The sequence below is a fragment of the Schistocerca piceifrons genome, chromosome 1 (genome assembly GCF_021461385.2).
Source record: "Schistocerca piceifrons isolate TAMUIC-IGC-003096 chromosome 1, iqSchPice1.1, whole genome shotgun sequence".
NCBI lineage: Eukaryota > Metazoa > Arthropoda > Insecta > Orthoptera > Acrididae > Schistocerca > Schistocerca piceifrons.
In genome coordinates, this window is record NC_060138.1 from 622,983,930 (window position 1) to 623,006,342 (window position 22,413).

At 38.7% G+C, this 22,413-nt stretch overlaps 1 protein-coding gene across 1 annotated transcript in view; it reads left to right on the forward strand.

Annotated features, from left to right (window-relative positions):
- The window catches only part of LOC124757593 (zinc finger protein 721-like), an 80,763-nt gene that overhangs the window by 37,808 nt on the left and 20,542 nt on the right, over positions 1-22,413 (forward strand). Inside the window, exons 3-4 of the mRNA XM_047249075.1 lie at positions 2,979-3,140; positions 12,694-12,836. Coding sequence (XP_047105031.1) covers positions 2,979-3,140; positions 12,694-12,836 — 305 coding nt within the window. The remainder of the gene's footprint in view (positions 1-2,978; positions 3,141-12,693; positions 12,837-22,413) is intronic.

Here is a 22,413-nt window from a genome sequence, read left to right on the forward strand (position 1 = left end):
TTTGAGAACTTACGTAGTTCACAAGTGAAGAAAATCCTGTCTGTTCTTACAACACATTTGTGATTCAAAAGATTGTTATCTGGAAAAGATACTTCTCTTTATTTATAAGTTTTGCCTTAAAAGCTCAACAAAGTTATCTGTGCTACAATTGCTACCTTAAATTTTATATTTCAGAGTTTAAATAAATGCTTGCAGTACTATAGGAGAAGCAATAATGGAAGGACTCCAAAGTTTACTCATTATTTGAATTCAGCCAAAAATTTTTTAAAATTATATTTATCAGTTTGAAAACCATAGAGAAAAATTAGAAACAGGAAAATTGTTTGTAATACCTACACTATGCATCTCCAAGAAAGGAGAACTTACTTTCCAGATGTGCTTGATACCAATCACACTTACTTACAGTCCCTTCTGTTGTAGCCTACTTCTTTCAACTAAACATGGTGGTGCAGTGATAGGACACTAGACTTGTACTTGGAAGGGCAGCAGTTCATATTCCTATCCAGACATCATAGGTTTTCCTTAAATAATTACAGGTGAATGCTGAGATGGCTCCTTTCCTTCCCCATTTTTCCTCAGCCTGAGCCTCTGCTCTGTCTCTAATAACTGTGTTGTCAACAGTATGTTACACTCTGAATCTTCCTTCCTGCTTATTTTTCACTTCTCAGGTTTCCAATATTTCCCAGAATATCTTTGTGTCCTGTTCCATTCATAATATGTTTTCATCTTTACTGACTCCCTTTTTCTCCCTTGCCCTCTCCTTTGTTTTAAAATTGTGTTGATCTGTTTCTGGTTTTCCTCCCTAGTACAGCTTTTTTTACCACATCTTCCCAATTGTGTATGAATAGTGCATTTTGTTTTAAATTTTTCCAACTGTATCTCTTGACTGCACTATCTGTTGCTCATGAATTCTCTGGTTTCCTAATGTAAGCATTTCACTATGAATTGCTACCTTGTTCTATCCTTACTGTATCTCACTTGACAGATTTCTCCATTTTATTGTCACTTATCATTCTTTTCCAACTATTCTATTCCTATATCATGGGATTGAATGAATCCTTACTATAATATGTACACCAGAAAAAGGACACAGGTAGCATTTTTTGTCATATTTGTTCTCACTTTATTGTTCACCATATAGCGAAGATGCTGAGTTGCAGACAGGCACAACAAAAAGATTGTCAAAAATGAGCTTTCAGCCAACAAAACCTTCTTTGTACATACACACACGTGAGCGCGCACCCGCCCGCCCGCCTGCTCGCCCACGTACCCACCCACCCACCCACCCACCCACCCCCACACAAACTCTCATGCACACATGACTACTGAGTTGAGTGTGGTCTCAGCAGCTAGAGACTGCCTGTCTGCGACTCAGCATCTCTACTATATGGTGAGTAGCAACTATCCTTTTCATAATATTGTTACATTCCATCCTGGATTTTTCATTTTTTCCATCCTCTCTCTCTCTCTCTCTCTCTCTCTCTCTCTCTCTCTCTCTCTCTCTCTCCCTCTCCCCCTCTCCCCCCTAAAAAAAAAATACTCTTTCCTTTAATGCAACAGGGACAAGTGATTTTGGATGGAATGGATGGGTGAGAAAAGGAGTAGATCAAATGAAGATAGAACCAGAGGAAGAGAGAGGCAAGAGCTTAATAGAGAGAGGCTAACAGAAGAAGGGAACAGAAATATAGTGCCCAAGAAATATTGTCAAGGTACTGGTGGAAGTTACCTGTGACAATTTTTAGGAGGGACAGAGACATTGGAGGATGGAGAATAGTAGGGGAGGTGAAGGTCTCTGAGTGAGTAGTGTTGTTCAGGGTCGATAGACCTACACATCCAACTAAAGTTCAGGTTATAGAGAGGTAAGAAGTTGGAGAATGGAGATCATGAGAAATGATTCAATCATCCAGCCATTTTTGGAACCCTAAACATATTGTAGTGCAAAAATGTACCTGTCTTGTGCTAAATAGGACATGTACTTTGCCATTGTACAACATAGAGCTGGTTCTGGATCACTATACTGTTATTATAGCCAGCCTTCAAGTAAGGTGTGCAGCATGAAGATGTTTGCTTATGGAACCAATGGTTTCCTTGGCCATAGTGTCAAGAGATTATGTAACAATGTCTGTAGGACTAGATGTTACAGTAGGCGGGCAAAAATTGTAGAAGACTGAGGTTGAAATATAGATGACATACAATGTAGGATTTTAGGTGTAAGTACTATTCCAAGATGAGAAGGATCAGCACAGGAGAGCAAATTTTGACTGGCCGTATCAGAAGACTGAAAAATGGGTGTGGGAGTCATTCTCTGGGCCTGTGCTGTCTCTGTGATGTCCTCATTATTGATGGATCATTAAACTCCACCTTCCTTCCATTACTCAACTTGATGGGACTCTGCCTTACATAGGAAATATGCTTTGTAATGTTGGAACCATAATTTTCTAACTGATCAGAGAACAGATTTGAAGAGCTTGACATAGGGAAAGCTTTCTTTCCAGATGTTTCTGTTCTTCGATATTTTTCTTGTGTATCGTAAAAAAAAGCTTTATCAGCTAGAAACCTGTGAAGAACAAATAACCTGTTACAGCTAAATACCTCAATGCTCTGCTAAAATATTGCTGGAGATATCTAACCATACGCAACTACTTGTTACAACATTGTTGATCTGGTCATAAACTCAAGTATATGTGCTGAAGAAATTTATTGGAACAGTGTTCCATGCTTGAATCATCTTCTGTGTGTCCTTTTTTTTCTCTTTAAAGTTGTTCATGTTGGGTGAGCATATTTATTGATAAGGATGTGGTCACATTACATTGGTGTTTTCTTTCCCCTCTTTTGTTTTCACCTCTCTGGTATAAGGCCTTCCTGTCACCACACCATCTTAACCTAAACTGCTATAGAATGGAAGGGTGTTTTGAACTACATGAATTTCCAGACCATTAGTGTTAATACCATGTTTTCTTTGACTATATGTGTTGCAGGTTTCTGAGGATGACACCTTACCTTTACAAATCTGCAGCCCTTGTGTTCAATGCCTTACAATGTGGCATGAATTTATCACTGGCTGTCTAAAAGCAGATGAAAACTTAAGAGTCACTTATCAAGAAATACTGAAAGCTAAAGCTGGTAGAGATGGTTCTAAGGTATGTTTATTGTGTGTAATAAAAAAACTATTTCATTTGCACATTTCTCCAGGAAAATAGTTGCCTTATAAATATGTCATATTGTTTTGTATATGGATATATGATATTTGTTGCTATATAAGAAATGATCAGAAGCTACTTACATTACCACTTCTTTATTTACATTAAAGAACAAATATTATTACAGTTTCTACCTTTGGATTCATTTCAAGCATATTTTATCATCTGAGTACTTAATTATTTGTTCTTTTCATGTGGAAAAGAATTTGCTTGTTAGAGGAAAATAACATTGTCAAAGAAGAAATTAGTGATTGTATAACATTTCAGCAATATTATTTACAGACACAATACCTTTCAAATGGTTGCAGCTGTTAAGTTTTGACCATCACTGGTCTTCTTCTTCAGGTCTAATAGTAACAAAATAAATAGAGAATCCTGTGTAACTACTTAAAAACAAATGTAATTTCACATGGGTGTTGTACACTTATATAACAAGCAGTATGCTACAACATTTTGGGGCCTGCACTAGTCATGCATGTTCACAGTCAGTAGAGTTTGCTGGTTCTTGTACAGTGGAACCTGGCTATAACAACATTCAAAGTACCGTGAACATTCTGTTGTTAAAAATGAGAGTCTTTGTAACTGAGATTCATATTTTCAGTCTGTTGTGGTGTTAAATGGAAAACAATACATTTATTTAGCCATATTTTGCACAGTTTTCACTCTTAAGCTTACACGAATACAATAAGTACAGCAGTATGTCGAGTATTTACGAGACATCTTTACTTAGGAGTAAAGTAATCAGTCATTTTACTCTGCTTTCTATTTGCCCAATACACACTTTCTAAATTACAGTCTAGGTTCATTTTTCATTTGCAGTTTCACTGCTTCCTTCCCTACCTTCATAGACCATGTTCACAATTGTAATAGCTTCTAAAGCGTCACTCATAGTAGTTATAAGCTCTTTATTTCTTTCTTCTTCCTCTTCTTCTTCACCTGCTTCACTCACTCCATGGTCACCATGGCCCTGATTCTTCACTTCATTTGCAATTTTGTCTTCAGTTTGCAGTTTGGTTGTAACAAGGTCATCATCTATTGTTGCATACATTTCATAGTTATGCTGTTTGAGAATACGACAATTGATTTCTGGTAGCAATGCAGATAGCAACAAATCATCAATATCACTTAATGTGTCATCTGTTTCAGAGCATTTATTCTTTCATTTGTGTTTCCCACATGACGTAAACAGTTCTTGATGGTTTGTGTTATGACCCGGCTCCAAGCTTTGGTAATGCAACTGATTGCATCCATCAGTGTAAGAGAGTAATCTGCTTTTTCTCAATGCATTGTGTCATTTTCAGTAGTATGAGCTTACAATAGTGACATTGTGGGCTCATAGTCACTCCTTGGTCTGTGGGCTGCAACAAGTGTGTCATATTTGCAGGAAGAAAACAAGCTTAATATTCTCCAGACCAGCGAGAGCCGGATGCGCTGGACAGTTGTCAGCAAGAACCAGTATCTTTCTTTTTTTACTTCCAAGCTCCCGATACCCGTGCCTTGTTTCAGCTTCAAAGAGTTCGGAGGTTGTCTAGGACTTTTTATTAACATTGTAGTGCACTAGTGGATTTTTTACACGCTTAAAAAACATAGGATTTTTTATTTACTTATCATGAGAAATTTTTTCTTCTCAGTTCCATCTGTGTTAGCACAAATCAGAATTGTTGTTCCTTCTTTAGATAACTGGCCACCAACACATTTTTTGCCCTTGAGTTTCAGAGTTTGTCAGGTTTCAAGTTAAAGAAAATTCCAGACTCGTCTGCATTAAAGATGTGACAGTGTGCATATCATTCACAAATTGTAGGCCATACGGTAATGAGCCATTGTTGGATTGTTTCAGTGTTTACACTGTTGGCTTCACTGCTCACTTCGCCAAAAGTAATGCCGCCACATTGCTTGAATCTATCAATCCAGCCCTGCTGCACACAAATTCTTTATCTTTTAATTTTTTGGCAAATTCTTCTGCTTTCACCATAAGGAGATATCCACTAATGGATACATTGATGCTTCTCTGTTGCTTAAACAACTTAAGCAACACTTCATAGACATTGCTCCACTCAGCTTTCCATAGCTGCTTAATTTTAGATCCATTTTGTTCAAACACAGTAGCAATTTTATTCTCGTTCTTCCAAATCGTTTGGACTGTGGAATTTACAAGGCCAAATTGGTGACATGTCACCATTTTAGCTCCATTCTAGATTTCAAGAATCACTTTCACTGTTAAAACTCTTCTTTTATTGGTCGCACTGTTGTAAAATGCATTTACTTCATGCAGGAGGATCGTACAAACATACTGCTGTTTGAGTCTCGTACAGATTCCCGTATGGAGGACATAGTGATAGACATCCCTGGGGTTGTGAAGCAGCTGAATGGGTTGAAAATAAATAAATTGCCAGGTCCTGATGGGATTCCAATTCAGTTTTACAGAGAGTACTCTGCTGCATTGGCTCCTTTCTTAGCTTGCATTTATTGTGAATCTCTTGCCCAACGTAAAGTCCTGAGCAACTGGAAAAAAGCGCAGGTGACGCCTGTATATTAGGGGTAGAAGGACGGATCCTCAAAATTACAGACCAATATCCTTAACATCGGTTTGTTGCAGGATTCTTGAACATATTCTCAGTTCGAATATAATGAATTTCCTTGAGACAAGAAGTTGCTGTCCATGCATCAGCACGACTTTAGAAAGCATCGCTCCTGCGAAATGCAACTCGCCCTTTTTTCACATGATATCTTGCGAACCATGGGTGAAGGGTATCAGACGGATGTCTATTCTTGAGTACTGCTCGAGCGTTTGGGATCCCTATCAGGTTGGATTAAGGGAGGAGATAGAAGCAATTCAGAGGCGGGCTGCTAGATTTGTTACTGGTAGGTTTGATCATCATGCGAGTGTTACGGTTATGCTTCAGGAACTTGGGTGGGAGTCTCTAGAGGAAAGGAGGCGTTCTTTTCGTGAATCGCTACTGAGGAAATTTAGAGAACCAGCATTTGAGGCTGACTGCTGTACAATTTTACTGCTGCCAACTTACATATCACGGAAAGACCACAAAGTTAAGATAAGAGAGATTAGGGCTCGTACAGAGGCATATAGGCAGTCATTTTTCCCTCGTTCTGTTTGGGAGTGGAACAGGGAGAGAAGATGCTAGTTGTGGTACGAGGTACCCTCCGCCACGCACCATATGGAGTATGTATGTATATGTAGATGTAGATGTAGATATACTTCATTACAGATTGTTATGGAGAAACTGACATCACGTGTACTGCTTGATGAGTTACTGTGATCGTCACTACTTCTTTAGTATGAACATGCTAGGGTAACAATGAGGTGAGGAGTCTGTACTAAACTTGTTGTCGACGAAAGGGCTTTTCTTAGCTTGTCATATGAGAAGATGAAGGCTGGTGTCTTTGATGGGCCACAGATCGGCAACTTATTAAAGATGAACATTTCATAGGAAACAATGACTGAACTTGAAAATTCAAAAGTATTGTCAAGGACGTTCTGAGGAAATACACGAGCCCAGAATTACATCCGAATTGTTCAACAACCCTTAGGGGAGCTTTAAAAAGCTTGGCTGTAACTTGAGTATTCCAACTGCATTTCTTACATAGCCATCTTGCTAACTTTCCAGAAGATCTTGGTGCTGTTAGCGATAAACAGGGTGAGCAATTCCACCAAGATTTGGAAGTCATGGAAGCAAGGTATGAAGGTAGATGGGATGTCGGTATGATGGCTGACTACTGTTGGAGCATCAAGCGAGAATGTCCCCCGATGGAACATTGTAGGAAAAGTTATGAGCAAAAATTTGTACCCCTAATATCTTTGTTTTTATTATTTGTACAAACACAATGCAACTTTGAATATTATAATAACCTTTGAATGAATAAACTATTCTGATATTCTACCTACATATGGTTAGTACCCACTTTATTTTCCTTTGTGTGCCCAGTTTTAATGACATTTAGAATAAAGAGAGAGTATCCTGTAGTTTAAAAAACTTGACGTGATAGAGAAAAACTGCTAACAATTTTGAATTCAGAGACCAAAAATTAGTTAAGAGCAAGTCACAGATCTACGACAACAAAATGGCTGTTCCCCCAGTGTTATTTATGTGGGAGAACTAATGTCTCCAAGGAGTTGTAGCAATCAGGAAGACAGGTGACATTCGTCTTTTTTGTCAGTCCTCAGCAAGTGAAGTACTATAACTGTTATGTGATCCGAAGACTCTTAGAGGCTGCTTGTTTCATACAACACCTAGGGTCAGTGAGTGTGAAAAAAGTTCAATGAAAGAAAAAGCATCACTCCGGAGATAGTATTAGAACCTAGGACTGACATTTGGAGACATGTTTTGCGTAAGTTTGTCACTTCACATTGCCCCACATTTGTGTAGTCCTTCACAGTCAAAGGGTTTCTTAAATTAGTCCTGGAGGGGATTTTTTATTCTTACCCGGTGCTCTGTATATCCACCCTGACCCTAAGGGGATTTTATATTTGTCAATTGCGTTGTTTTAATCCTGACATTTTGGTGATGGAGTATGCCCCTGAAAAAGCTTATTCCAATAATGCTTCAAAATGTAAGAGACAAGAACAGGAATGATGGGCGAGCTGGGAGCCCTTGCCAACAGGGTGGAGCTCCAAATTGACTGCCAGATTTTAGTATCCTCAACTTACCCTTGTACAGCTTGATGTAACTTGCCCTTTCCTTTTCAGATTTCAAGTTTTGGCATTCATTATGAAAACTTACCATTACTTTTGCAGTGGAGAGGAAGGATTGGTGTATTGGCAAGATATGTCCCACCTCCACCTGTTTTTCTTGATGTGTTCGCTCTTCTTGTTTCCTCTTAAGACAAAGGGGCTGATTTTATTAATCCCTTCTTCATCACATGTGTGTACTGTTCTTCCTCTGCTAGTATCACCAGGGTAATGTCATCGTCTTATTGGAATATTTGATTGTCTTCAGGGCACTGGCACTGCCAGATCATGCTCCCTTGTCCTCTGGTAAGATAATTGGGCATGATGAAGATGATTCCTTGATAAGATTGCTGTGAATGGCAAAACAGAAATCTCACAGTTGATGGTCAGTTCGTTGCCTCCCAGCAGCTGCAGCTCGGTATCACCTCCACCACTGCCGCTAACACGGTATCAGCTAGCTATTGCATTTCAAAGTACCTGATCTAGGATTATGTTGCAAGGCTGAAAATATTGTGATCTCTGCGGGCCGTCAAAAACCATGTGCCCTTTTCTACTACATGCAAGCAAACTGCCTTGTTTCCGGTCATGTTCCCTAATGATAGTGTAGGTAGTAACATGCAGCTTGGGCAGACTGAGACATCATAAAGTATCATTTATGGGTTAGCTCCACACTTCAGAAAAAATATTCTTGCAGATTTTGAAAGAGACATTTCATTTGTAATCTCATTTGAAAAGAGCCTTAACAAGGTGGCCAAGTTGCAGCAAATAGATATTGCACTCTGATATTGGCACAAACTAAACAAACAGGTTGAAAGGCACTACTTTTCATCTACATTTTTAGGGCATACCACTGATGCTGATGCGTTAAGTAGTTTTTAGAAAGAAACTTCTGACCTTAATATTACAAACTTCTTCAGCTAAAAGTGGATGGCCAACTTGGGCTTTCTTAAAGGACTTGCATCTTGATGTGAAGAGTGTTCATGAGGACAGTACATCAGCTTTAAGTGGTTTGAGATCTTGTGGTCTGAATATAGTTCTCCAGAATTTCAAGAATGCAGACTTAAAACTGAGGTGTTGTATTTTTTCTGAGAGCAATTTATAATGTGTTGAAGAAACCACCTGCACAAAGATCTGATTATAAAAGATTTAATAAGCCCAAAAATCTTCCCTTCCCTAAAAGGTTTTGCTCTGTGTGCTGGCTTGAAAATGAGAATGTGGCTGATCGGGTTGTAAAAATCACCTCCTTTATAAAGATTTACATGGGCAAAGTAAAAGAACTCAACATTAAAATAGATACTTACAACTGGCGAATGATGTTGAAGTACCTCGAAGATGCTGCTGGCTAAAATATCTTTTTTGGCTTTGTTTCAGGGCAGGTCACACCCTTCTTGAGGGAATTCCATTGTAAAGTCCTCATGGCACCTTTCCTGTACGAAGCTCCTTGTCTTCTATTCTTGCTAATGTATTGTCCATAGCAGCTAAGCCTGATGTATTCTCTGCTGCAAAATCGGTATGTAATATAAAACCTGATGATGATGATGCTAGCCTAATTCCTGACAAAGAAATTAACTTAGGTCTTGCTGTATGGTCTGATCTGAGAAATGTAAAAGTGCCTGCCAAAGATATTTTAACATTCAGGACTGAGTGCATGGACTTTGTGATCAAAATGTGCTCAGACCTCCTCCAAAAGTCATCTTTGAAGTATATCATTTGTAGATACATAACCTTTTGTGATCCAGCTGTGATAAATAGCAACCCAAGAACTAGCAAGAGTATAATCTCAGATGCCTTGCAGACATTCTCTTTACAGATTTGGATGGGTGTTAAGGACTGTGATGAAGTTGAGAAGGAATCCGTGTAACTCCTCAGGAAGCTAGAATATGTGGACCTCTGGGCAAGCTACAAGGGAGGAGAGAGTGAATCGATCACTTTTGGGGAGAGAGACTGGATGGTGGTACCGTCTGTTACCATTTGTATAGTTTCCTCAAAAGCTTCCCATTCTGACCCATGGTGAATCCTCCATAGAGCAAGATTTCTCCATTAATAAAGAGTATATGACAGACAACCAAGAAAGCAAGATGTTGGTAGCCATATGTTGAGTGTATGATGGCCTGAAATTGGCTGCCAGTGTCTTCAAGAACAAAACAAGAAAATTATTCATGACTATTGCAATGTGTGAGATTAGTATGATGAGGCTCTAAAGCAGGAACAGTGTGAAGGGAATGATGCAGCCATGAGAACTACATGGAAGAGTTCCATCGTCCAGCAAGTTAATGAACTGAAAGCCAAAAAGTCTTAGATACTAGCCAAGATGGCCACAGAACTGAGTGGAATTAATGAAGAGATTGCTTCTCTCACAAGGAGTTTTGACTGGTTTTCATTGATTGATTTTCATTGTTTGTCTGACTTTTTAGTGTTTAACAAAACACTGAGAATTATATGCCAGAGAAAATGTCACCATATATATACCCCAGTGCTGCCATGTTACTTTTGAAATTTAAATGTTATGTCATACAATATATTCCTTTTATGTTTCTTGTCCAATCTGATGCATTGTATCACCTGGAAAGGTCATAGATCCTGTATGGGAGAAGGAGCAAAAACATGCTCTTAATTCAAAGTTTGTGTGGACTCATTAATAAACACATAAATCTTTTACCTAAAAATGGCACATTTTTATGCAACTTGCCTGTAAAGAAGGCAATAACTTGTTCATTCAAGATTAGAGGTAAAAACATGTTCAGAAATACAGAAGTCCTTATATTTTTTTGTGAACTTATCTGTTTAATTACCCTTCAGGTGTCAAAATTTGTCAGGGGAAAATGCTACAACTGTGTCTGGAAATCAGGGAATTTCATTTTTGAGAACTTGTGGTAACCGATTTTTCCAGATATGAAATCTGGCTTGGTAAAGTGATGTATTACTTTAGTCACAAATAAATAAATGATGATGTAACCACTGAAATAAAAAAGAAAAACTGTCAGTTTGCCAGGAAGAAAATGATGTATGTACCTGTCATCAGTGTGTGATTGTTGAAATCTGTGATATGTAAAACTTAAGAAACCAACTGGGAGTTTACTTGCTTAAATTCGGATGGCCTTTCAAACCATATGGTTAGTCTCAAAGGCCATACTATCATTACAACAGTAATCCAGCATACTAACCAAAAAGTTATGTGCACATACATATGCCCAAATTTGCAAATGATGCCAATTGTAAATATGTTCATATGTGTGTGCACCATTACAAGGGCTACTGATGCCCATGGAGTTTTCTGTAACATTTCATTTACATTACCGGTATGCTATAACATATGATATTTTAATGCTAGATTTATGTGCTTGTGCTCTTGAGAACAACAGAAAAGTTGAAATTCACTAATTGTTTCAACCAAATTAACAACATCAATGAGGGGAAAAGTTTCTTTTAACTAATTTTGATTGATATTTTGGTAATACAGAGGCTTGTGAGTAGCTCTCATCTGAATGTGAAAGACTGTGCACTTATTGTGTTCACCTATTTTTGTGTAGTCTCTTTTTGGGGCAAAGCACTTTTTGAAATGTTTTCCACAAGTAGATTTCATTAATGGAAAGTGATTTTGGAAGGTCTGCAAAAATACTCACAGCTATCACAACCTTCCCATTGTGATTGGAGCATTTTACTGCCAAAGATATTAAATGTGGGAAACGGAGATGGCAGTCAGAAAGTGACAAATCTTTCTGGTCCAACTCTTTACTCATGAGCAAAGTATCTTTTCAAGCAGGTGTGTTGCCTTATAGAAATGATTTCTTTTTCTTTTCCAATCTAGGTCTCAACTCATGATTTTTTTCCATCCAGTGTGTCCAGCAGACCTGTGCTAGTTATTGTTGTACCCATTTGAGATTATCAATGAGCAGAATCCCTTTTACATCCCACAAAACACTGGCTATAACCAATCTGGCAGATGACATTAGCTCCACCTTTTATGCTACAGAACTGCTGATTTCAGCCCACTGCACTGATTACTGTTCCTTTTATGGAATGAAAACCTGTACCTCGTACATGCTAAGAAATTGTGCACCGTCAGTTGTATTCTTTGTAAAACTATTTTTGAACAGTGCAAATAAAATTATTTTCTCATTTGCCTTTGATGAGAATTTAACAGTGTGAATGGCTGTTGTTGCAGTTTTGGACCACAGATCAAATTTCATTGGCTGTAAACTGTTCAAAATATTGAATTTAACAATTCCTCATTAACTTTTAACAACTTTGAATTAGTTATCATTGGCTGTAAACCATTCAAAATATTGACTTTAATGTCAGTTCATTAATCCAGGTTATCCATTTGAAGAAAGCACTGACCACATAACAAAATGATATTTTTAAAAACCATGTAAGCAGAATTATATTTTAGGCAAGAGGACACATCATTTGCATTATTGTGTAACATGTAACAGCTTGACAAAAATAAAGTTGCAATAATATTAATGCAATTTCTGTAAAGTGCAAGCACCACTCACACATTTAGACCGTAGGCCTATTCTGACTGACTGAGTGCTGCCTACAAGGCAGTATGAGGAATGATCTATGATTGTGGAATGTATGATCAACATGTCACTGATTCTTCCTGCTGTTATTGCCAGTAGATGAATCTTAATGGTGCCATTGCTTCTTTATTCATTTTCTGTATCAGAACATTTCACCTCTCCCTGTAAAAATTTTACCTGTCATTCTCATTCATAATTGGATAACCATTACACTGATATATTGATTTAGGATTTGTGTGTGTGTGTCCTTTTTTTTCTTCTCTAACATGACACTGCCATTTAGTCTGTTTCAGAAGAGAGAGATAATCAACAAATTACAGAGGCCAGGACTCCTGTTCAACAACAAGACAAAATGTCTCTCAGTACAGTGGAAATGACAAATGAAAATGAGGCTGATGCTACTCCAGAGACTGGATCAGATGAGAGGTAATTCTCAAGTGCTGTGGCTATTTATCTTGTAGAAGCATTGTTTCTTGTTCCTGTTCTTTTCCACTTCATTAGTTTATTTATAGTCATTTAGTTTATTGTTTTTCTTATAATCAGTGGAGAAAAAACTGCAAGAAACTCGTCTTTTATAAGATTATTTTGCTTAGACAGTGGAGCAGAGCTATTGCCATTCTCGTATTTTATGCTTGTGTAGAGTTTCATCTCACATAGTGGAATAAGTCGCAACCTTAACAGATCCAGTTATTGGAAAGATGGGTCCCAGACTGAGCTTTACCCCCTGTGCTATTGGAATTGGACAAAATCAGTTATTTGTGACTCTTTAGAATAAGTAAAAGCAACATAATGTAGAATAAGTAAATGCAACATAATGTAAGTTCGAAAATTAAAAAAATGAAGTGCTTCATGTGTCTTTCATCAGTATGGCACTAACATTCTTGCACATTTTTGTGGTTTCTAAGCAGGAAGAAAGGCAAATGTACACACATGTTATGTATGGAAAAATCTTGTTCAAGGTTCTTGCTGCTCAGTCCTGAGAACTGTATATTTTCATTGATAAAACAGAAATATATGGAATACATGAGAGTGAATCCTGTCATCTAGCACGAATAATGTTGCTATAATTTTCAGCAGCTTGAAATACGACATGTTCTGAGAGAAGTGCCACATCTAATGCAGAAAATGCTTTTGGATTTATCAGGTAATATTCTACAATAATTTGGAAGACTTCTAATCATTGTACTGCACTACTGCTGTTGAAGAATAAAATAACAGGTAAAAATATTTGAGATATACCTTACTAGAATGAAATGATGGACAGGTAACTCAGGAATTAGGAAACGGTAAATTGCAAATTGATGATGTGCTTCCAGGTGTTTTGCTGAGTTGTTGTTTCCAGTTTATGCACAATATTTCAATGACCTACCCATCTGCCTTCTTCATGTGCTTTGATTTTTGCTGTTATGTGTACTCATTGCCTTGACTCCATCCAGACTGTGAAGTATTGTTGATATCTCGGTACTATTTATAGTAGAGTTCAACTTCTGACACACACTATGCCCTTTGATGGATTTTCGTTTTTCAGAACTCGCACTGAGTTTCCATGAAATGCAAATTCTTTCACTGTTTTATGACTAAGGTGGATGTGATGGCCAGCAAAATTTTAATAAATCGAGTGTTCGGCCCAAGCAATATTTCAGTGGAAACAGGTTCCTTTGTTTTTCTGACATCTTTATTTTGATAGACTCCTTAATTACGCTGTCCCAGAATCTAGGTATTTGCAACACAACACTGCTCTCATTGTGTTTCATTTCCTAAATAAATTTTGAGATGAACAAGTTGTACCTAATTTGCTAAAATCAAACATCACATTATCATGCCATTGCCAAATAGGGTTATGCACTGTGTAACCCAGGCTCTTGTATGAGAGAGAATTTGCAACACCCAAAGAATGCTAGACGTCACTTCAAAAGAACTTCTTCATCTCTATCTTTACATGTTGATTAAACTCTTCGCAGATTCTAGGGCTGGGTTGACAATAGGACATGGTCAAGCGGAATCAGCATAGCTGAAAATGCCTGCATGCCAGGAAGTGAAATTCACAAAAGCCAAAACAAATTGCAGGCAGCTGTGCTATAGTTAATCTCACTGACAAACATTTGGACAAAGATACAGTGAAGATTCATGCTAAAGGGCTAAATATTGCACCCACTCCAAAAGTGCTACCAATAGCACATTACATCAGCTCTGTGGAGCTTCTTGTAGTTCACTCCCACCAGAAGTAGCACAAGAGGTTTCCTGCAAAATCTGGAGAGTGCTCACCAAGGCAACAATGCTAAGATCAAACATCTCCTAGGGAGAACAAGTAGCATTAACAAATCTGTGGGAGAACAAGGAAACTATAGTTCTGCCAGAATGACAAGGGCAATACTGTGGTCCTAAGGTCATGTATGGGCTACAGTAAGAAGATTTTCAATCCCCTGAATGACATTGTATGCAGATAGATAGCAGTCAATCTTGTAAATAAAATCAAGAAGATTATACTGACTCTTCTTAATCAATATAGCTTGCCATGTAACATCATTAAGGATCTCAAAACAGGAACAGCAGTGCCATTGCAACTATAAGGCCTTCCTAAGGTACACAATAAAGGAATTCTTTTAAGACTCATTGTTAGTATTCTTGACACACATACATACCAGCTGACAAATACCTGGAATGCATTGTCAGCAAATAAGTGGGAAAGTGCAAACAAGACATCCACAACTCCACTGACTTTATATACCACCTCAGTCAAGTGCAACTCCAAGATACACGTTCAGTTTCAATGTAGTCTCCCTCCTTATGAGGGTTACACTTTCTGATTCCTTGGAACTAATCACAGAAATTTTCAACAGTTGTTTCACAGAACTTTTTACATCTATTTATTTCCTGTTCAACAGGAAAATATTATAAACAGATTGATGGCATGGCAATGGGTAGTCCATTATCAGCTGAAGTGATGAACCTGTACATGAAGCAAAGGCACTAGAATCTGCCAACTTGAAACCAATGTGTTTCTGTCCGTATGTAGACGACACGATTGTGTTGTCACCATGTAGAGTGGAAAAGCTTCAAGAGTTGCTGGAACATTCAGATCCATCCATGATAATATAACATTGATGACGGCATTTGAAAAATAATACTACTTATCTTTCCTCAATGACTAAGCTAAGAGAAGAATGGGTTGATTCCTGGGTCACACTGTATGTAGAAAACATACACACACTGACCTCTATCTCCATATCTTGAGGCATCATCATAGAGGCATCATCATCCATCACAAAGAAATTCAGCACTAGAGGCTCAGATCTCTGGAGGTCAAACCAAGAGAGCATTGCAAAAGAATTGCGGCACTTACGAATAATGTTCCAAAAGAATGGATACTGAGATCATCAAACTGAATGGGTGATGAAGTCTAAAATCAAGAACGCCTGAGAAAGAGGTTGAGGCTGAAACTGAGGGGGAAAAAAAAGCCAAAAATTACTTATCTACCTTTCGCTGGCTCAATATCTGAAAAGATCGGTAGACTCCTATGGAAACAAGGCATCCAGCATATTTCACCCCCTTCACCTAAGCTAAGAAGTATGCTTTGTAATGTTAAAGGTGATCAAAGTGTATGAAAGCTGGGTGTGTATCACATTCCATGCAAATGTCTTACGGAGAGACAGATTATCAGAACAGTCAGGATCAAATCTGTAATGTTTGGATACAGTATTACTAGTATGCTGCTTGAACCATACCAGGTCAGGTCGAAGGAAGACTTGGAAGCAATTCAGAGGCAGGCTGCTAGATTTATTACTGGTAGGTTTAAACAACATGTAAGTGTTATGGAGATGCCTCGAGAACCCAAATGGGAATCCCTGGAAGGAAGGCAACATTCTTTTCAAGAAACACCATTGAGAGGATTTAGGGAACCAGTATTTGAAGCTAACTACCAAATGATTCTACTGCTGCCAACATACATTGTGCATGAGGACCACGAAGATAAGATATGAGAAATTAGGGCTCATACGGAGGCGTACAGATATTCTTTTTTGCCTTGCTCTGTTTTTGAGTGGAACAATAGTGGAAATGACAAAGTAGTGGTACAGTGTACCCTCTGCCACGCACTATACGGTGGCTTGTGGAGTATCAATGTAGATGTAGGTTCAAGGAACATTATTGACAGAGCCAACTAAAACAACCAAGTAAATCATCTGTTATCGAGCATGCCTCAAATATAATCATGAAATGAAGTACAATGGCACCAGTATCAAGGTGCAGATGGCTAGTCTCTGGAACAGCATAATTAAAGATTTTATTGAAACAAAGACATCAGGAAACCTAATAAACAGGGGTGGTGGTTTCAATTTAAATAATGCTTGGGGTCCAGCATTCAATTTATTAAAATTTCGCTGCCCTTCTCATTCACCAGTGTAGGAACACAATGAGAGGAATTGAATTTCATGGAATATCAGTATGAGCTGAAAAACAAAGGACCACCCAAGGGCATAGTGGGTGTCGGGAGTTGAACTCTGCTGTAAATAGCAATGTGAGACCAACAATAGTTCACAGTCTGGTTGTAGTCAAGGCAGCAAGTGCACTTAATAGCAAAACTTGCTGCACCTGAATAAGATGGCTGGGTCAGTCATCGAAATATTGTGCATACAACAGAAACAGCAACTCGGCAGAATACACAGAAGCTCACTATTTATCAACTGTCCCAAGAAAGAGATCCAAATTGCAAGATGGTCATAAATGATTATTTCAGATGGTGTGAAGTCTTCAAAGAGCAATGCATGTGAGGCACATGATTGTGTTTCATGATATACATTTGCCTGCAACAATGATATTAGTGGCACTATTGAGGGAAACAAGGCACAATCATCTCTGATGAGTCCGTAGTGGGATTTACCACCATTTGCAGTTCATGGGTGGTTGTGAAAGATGGAGCATTGTTCTTTGTAGGACCACAGAATGAACAAACAGAGAAATGTTTCAGAACAAGCATAATCATAGTTGGAACAAAATTTTGAGAAATTAGATTGTTCAAACAACATATAGTTAGCCAAGGTTTTCAACAAAGAATTTTTCACAGAAAAATGTCTGAGGAAATCATGTAGGGGAAGATTCATCAATAAGCGCTCATCTACTTGCAAGTGAAATGCAAATATCAAAGAATTCTGTGCCGAGAGTACTGGTGGATTAGTAGTTATGTTTCATAAACATTGTGTACAGCTGATGAGGTCAGATAATTGTGAATTCACTTCTCTCAATGGATTGTGTTGAAATGAATGCATTGAGACTGATATTTCTCACTCTGAACAGTAACTACAGACTTAAATTTCTAACTTACCATTTATAAGTTAAATACCTGTTGATTTTCTGGTCTCATCTGACACTGTTATGATCATTCTGATGTGATCTCCCTTTATATCATTATTTTCATGTATCTATCATGTATTAAATGTATTCTTAATTGGTTTTCATTGATGTCATGCTTAAATTTTAATTACCACAGTGTACATCACTTTCAACAGTTACCTTGCATTAAAGAGCCCATTTAACGATAAAATAATAGGATATTCTCTGGTGTTAACTTTTCCACTTATTTAAACAAGTCAGCCATACATAAAAGTCTGTGGATAATCATCCAGTGTATTGATTTGTTTTTATTTATGTTGTCTTATTGACCATGTAAACTATTGGGTAAACCTTGTAATTCAGTTACCAATCCGAATTATTAAAATTTGGTGCTGATAAGTGATATCAGTTATTAAGAAAACTGTTTAAACAGTGGGCATACACCAAGTAATTGGAAAATCAGTTATAATACAATGACACACAAGAAAAGAAAAAATGATGGTTGCAAAACATACAGGAGTATAAATGTTACCAGTATCCTCAGTAGACTTTATGGAAAAATTATTGAACATTTCTTAGAACAAGGATACAAAGGAATATGTATATAATTTCTTAGACATCCCTGGTGATTCATTATTATCATCTCATAGAATGAGGTGTACTGCTGGTATTCCACATCTTTCCAACACAATATTTTGAGATTGTAACTTGGCGTCTTCATTAGGTGTTTCCTAAGAATGGTCGCTTTACTACAAAGTCCCATATTCACGCCTGGGTGTGCTGAGTGTTCGTTATGATGTTTGCACATACTGCAGCCGTTGCTTGTGATGGTATCCATCTTCATGTGTTCCTTATTCTGTGTATGTCCATTGTGGCTGTCATCTGCAGTGATGGCCAGCACAAGGGATTCCAAATTAGGTCTGTGCCTACCAGATGCATTCCTAGCACTATCACGACACTCTAAGGTGTTTCTTATGCTGTTTGCAATGGCTGCAGCTTTCTCTCATGGCCATGTCATCCTCCTTGTGTTCAGAATTTGGTATTCATGTGTGTGGTGCACTTCCTGCGGCATCATTCTGCTGTTGGTGTTTCATATTATGTCCACACACCTTGCAGCAATCTCTTGTGGTGGTAGCCACCATCTGGTGTTCCATGTTGTGTCTACTCCCAGGTTGCGCAGTGCCTGGGATTTCAGATGTTGATGTTCCCTATCTTGTCCGTGATTGCTGTGGCTGTCTCCCTAAGAGGTAGTTCCTGCCTGGTGCTCCATTGGAGGTTTGATCCTGTTAATTATGCCTCGGTCATCTGAGGTTCATTACCAGAGAATGGATCTTTTTTTCCACAGTTTCTATATAGTTCCAAAGCTATATTCCTTGCCATACTGAGTTGGTATCCTACTTCACAGCGTATCAGGTTCTCTGGCATCTTGATTTCAATAGATTCATTGATAGCACTATCCCAGAATAAGGAGTTTGAGCCATGATCCTGGTTTCATCATAATTCATGGTGTGTTCAAGTTCCAGGCAATGAGACACGCAGGGCACAAACCAGAGCCATGCTGCCCAGAACTAACATCTCAAAAAAAGGGAGGATGGTCCTGATGAGTTTGCGGGAAGATGAAAATTTAGTGGTGTTACTGGTGGATAAGGGAAATTCCAGAAGACTGACTATGACCAGAATATGTGTCAACTTTCAGAGGACCGTGCTTACATTCTATTAGAGAATGACCCCACGGATGAAGTGGACAGAAAACCAAGTCTCTTGTTAAGGGGACAGGATGTACTGGCAAAGTCAAGCATATCGAGATATGTGCTTCCTGTAACAGTGCTCTTGGCAAAGGAAAAAAAAAAAGAAAAAAAGACCATACACCTTTTCCCATGAAACTGCATGAAACACATTAAATTTTGGAGAGTCCCGCTCATGTTGTACAACTTCATGTGGTTGTTCCATACCTCATATTCTTACATTATGACGGTTCACCTTTCCATTTTAATGGATGTTGCTTCATCATTAAACATTAAGTGTGGAAGAAAACTGTCATCCTCCATCTTGCGAAGAACAAAATTACAGAACTTCACACGTTGTTGTTTGTTACCTTTATGAAAAGCTTGCAGTAACAGAATTTTGTATGGTTTCATGTGTAAACGTTGACGCAACACACACCAGATGGACATTGGGGGCATGTTGAGCTGTCGAGCTGCATGGTGAATGGATTTCTGCGGACTCCTTGTGAAATTATAGCAAATGCGTTCGACATCTGCATCAGACACTCAAGGACGGCCCAGTGATGTACCTTTACACAAACAATCTGTTTCTCAGACTACTTCATGCCATCATCTAATGTTGTGTGCTGTAGGAGGATCCAAACCATACCGAGTGCAAAAGTCAATGAACCGTTATTACTGACCCGCACTGTGCAAAATGTAGAACACAAAATGCTTTCTGTTGTTCCAACACAATTTTTACTAGAACTGAAGTGGGCACATGCTGCTGTATACCCAGTGGGAACTATGTAAAACTCAAGAGTTTGCTCTTCCCAACAGCTAGTAGTTCATGCACATATATCAAATAACGTAATAGTTATGACTTTTTTTAAAAAAATTGGATGATTCTTTTTGATACACCCAGTATTTTAACATCAACTTAGTTCCTATGTGGAGACCAATTCTGTGATCAGACTGGAGGAGTGGCAGTGCACAGCTCCTTATTTCTGATAATGGCAAATTTGGTTATGGAGAAATTCTAGGATGAGGCCCTTACAACTTCTGCCTACCAGCTGAAGTGTTTCTTCAGATATGGTGATGGGAGGTTCGTCATCTAGCCACACGGCCAGAAAATACTGGATGATCATTTGAACCATCTGAACTTAAGACATCTCAACTTTAAGTTCATTAAACTAGAGAATTGCGGTCATCTCCAGTACTTGAATGTTCTGGTGAAGAGGAAAGCAGATGCCACATTCAGCCGCAGTGTGTACAGGAAAGCAACAGACACTAACTTATATCAACATGCCGACAGCTGCCACCACTCACCACAGAAGAACTGGGTGCTTAGAACACTTGTACGTGTATCCAAGACACTCTGCAACCCAGACAGCGTAACAGTGGAGTTGGGCCATCTGCAATAAGTGTTCACAAATAGTGGATATTCAGCCAGGAGCATCCACAAAGCATTACATCCCACCAGACTATCTGATACAACAGAACATAAATAACAAGAAGAGACCAGGAAAATAGCATTTCTACTGTATGCAGTGCATAATATTTTTCGATCAAGCATCCCAAAAGCACACCGAAAGCAGAGTGCCTCTCAATGCCTCCTTTCCCTGTCATCCTCAAGAAGAGAAAGGGAGCTGGGAAAGGGTCTCAGCATTTGGATCAAAAGGTGTCCCAGGCACTATCAGACATCATTCTGGCTCGTCTGAATGATGATGATGACATCAAGAAGTTTGATACCTCGTCATTGGACCCAGCAGCCCATCCATTCCCCTGCCCCTCTGCTCTACAGCATCATCACCCTGGTGTTCTTTGTTTGTTGATGACTTCCCCGTCTTCTGTGCATCTTCCAACCATGCAGTGGCTACTCAGCAATTGCAGTTGACAATCAGATGGTTGGAGGAATAGTCTTACACCACAGGTTTTAAACCCTCTTTGGGAAGAACTGTTTGTCTTGATTTTAATCATTTGCGCTCTGTTTTTAATTTACAGTTTTTAAACAAGGGGATACAGTTCTCACTTTCAACGAAAAGGTGAAATATCTGGGCCTCACTTTTGATGAGAAGCTAACATGGCTGCCATATCTTAAATGACTGAAACTGATATGTCTCAAGGTCTGAAACATCCTTAAATGCATCAGTCATAGGTCCTGAGAAGCTAACAGGAACATCTGCTCCAACTTCAGAAGGCCTTTGTACAACCATGGATTGAATACAGATGTTGGGTTTATGGGTCAGCAAGTCCTCCGTACCTCAGAATGCTTCACATTGTTCAGCCCAAGAGTATTAGGCTGCCAACAAGGACCTATTGCTACCCCGTGTGCAGAGGTTGATGAGCTTCCTCTGCCTATTTGATGTGTTCTTCTCATGATACACCAAGCGTATAGGGCTTTGTCTGTTCCTACATCACCAGCATCCAGCTACATTGCACAGTTGCCACTGGAATGGCTATTCAGTTACCGAAAGTGGCAACAAGGCTGTTTGTGATGCTTGCAAGGGATAGCCTAGAGCTACTATAAGTGGGGGGGGGGGGGGGGGCATTAAATTCCAAAGCCAGAGGTGGAGTAGGGCATCCTCCTGGCTACTAAAAAGGACCAGATTACTTTTAGAATTGACTAATGAAAATTAAACTTAATGAGAATTTACCATGCAACTTGGATTTTATAACTGTTTACGCAAATGGATCAAAGCAGGGAAATTTTATTGATTGCTCTGTTGTGTTCCCTTACTTTGTCCTCATGATAGGGCCCTCAGAGCAGTTTTCAGTTTCTTGCACAGAGTCATTTGCTATCCTGAGGGCAGTGGAGTAGATGAGACAGTGTCATGACAAGAAATTCCTCATCTGCCCAGAATCTCATAGTGCTCTTCTCACTATTAGTCAGATGTACCCAGCAGACTGGGTTGTACAAGAAATGTAGCATGCTTTCCTTCTCTTGCACATGCAGGGCAAGGAGCTAATTT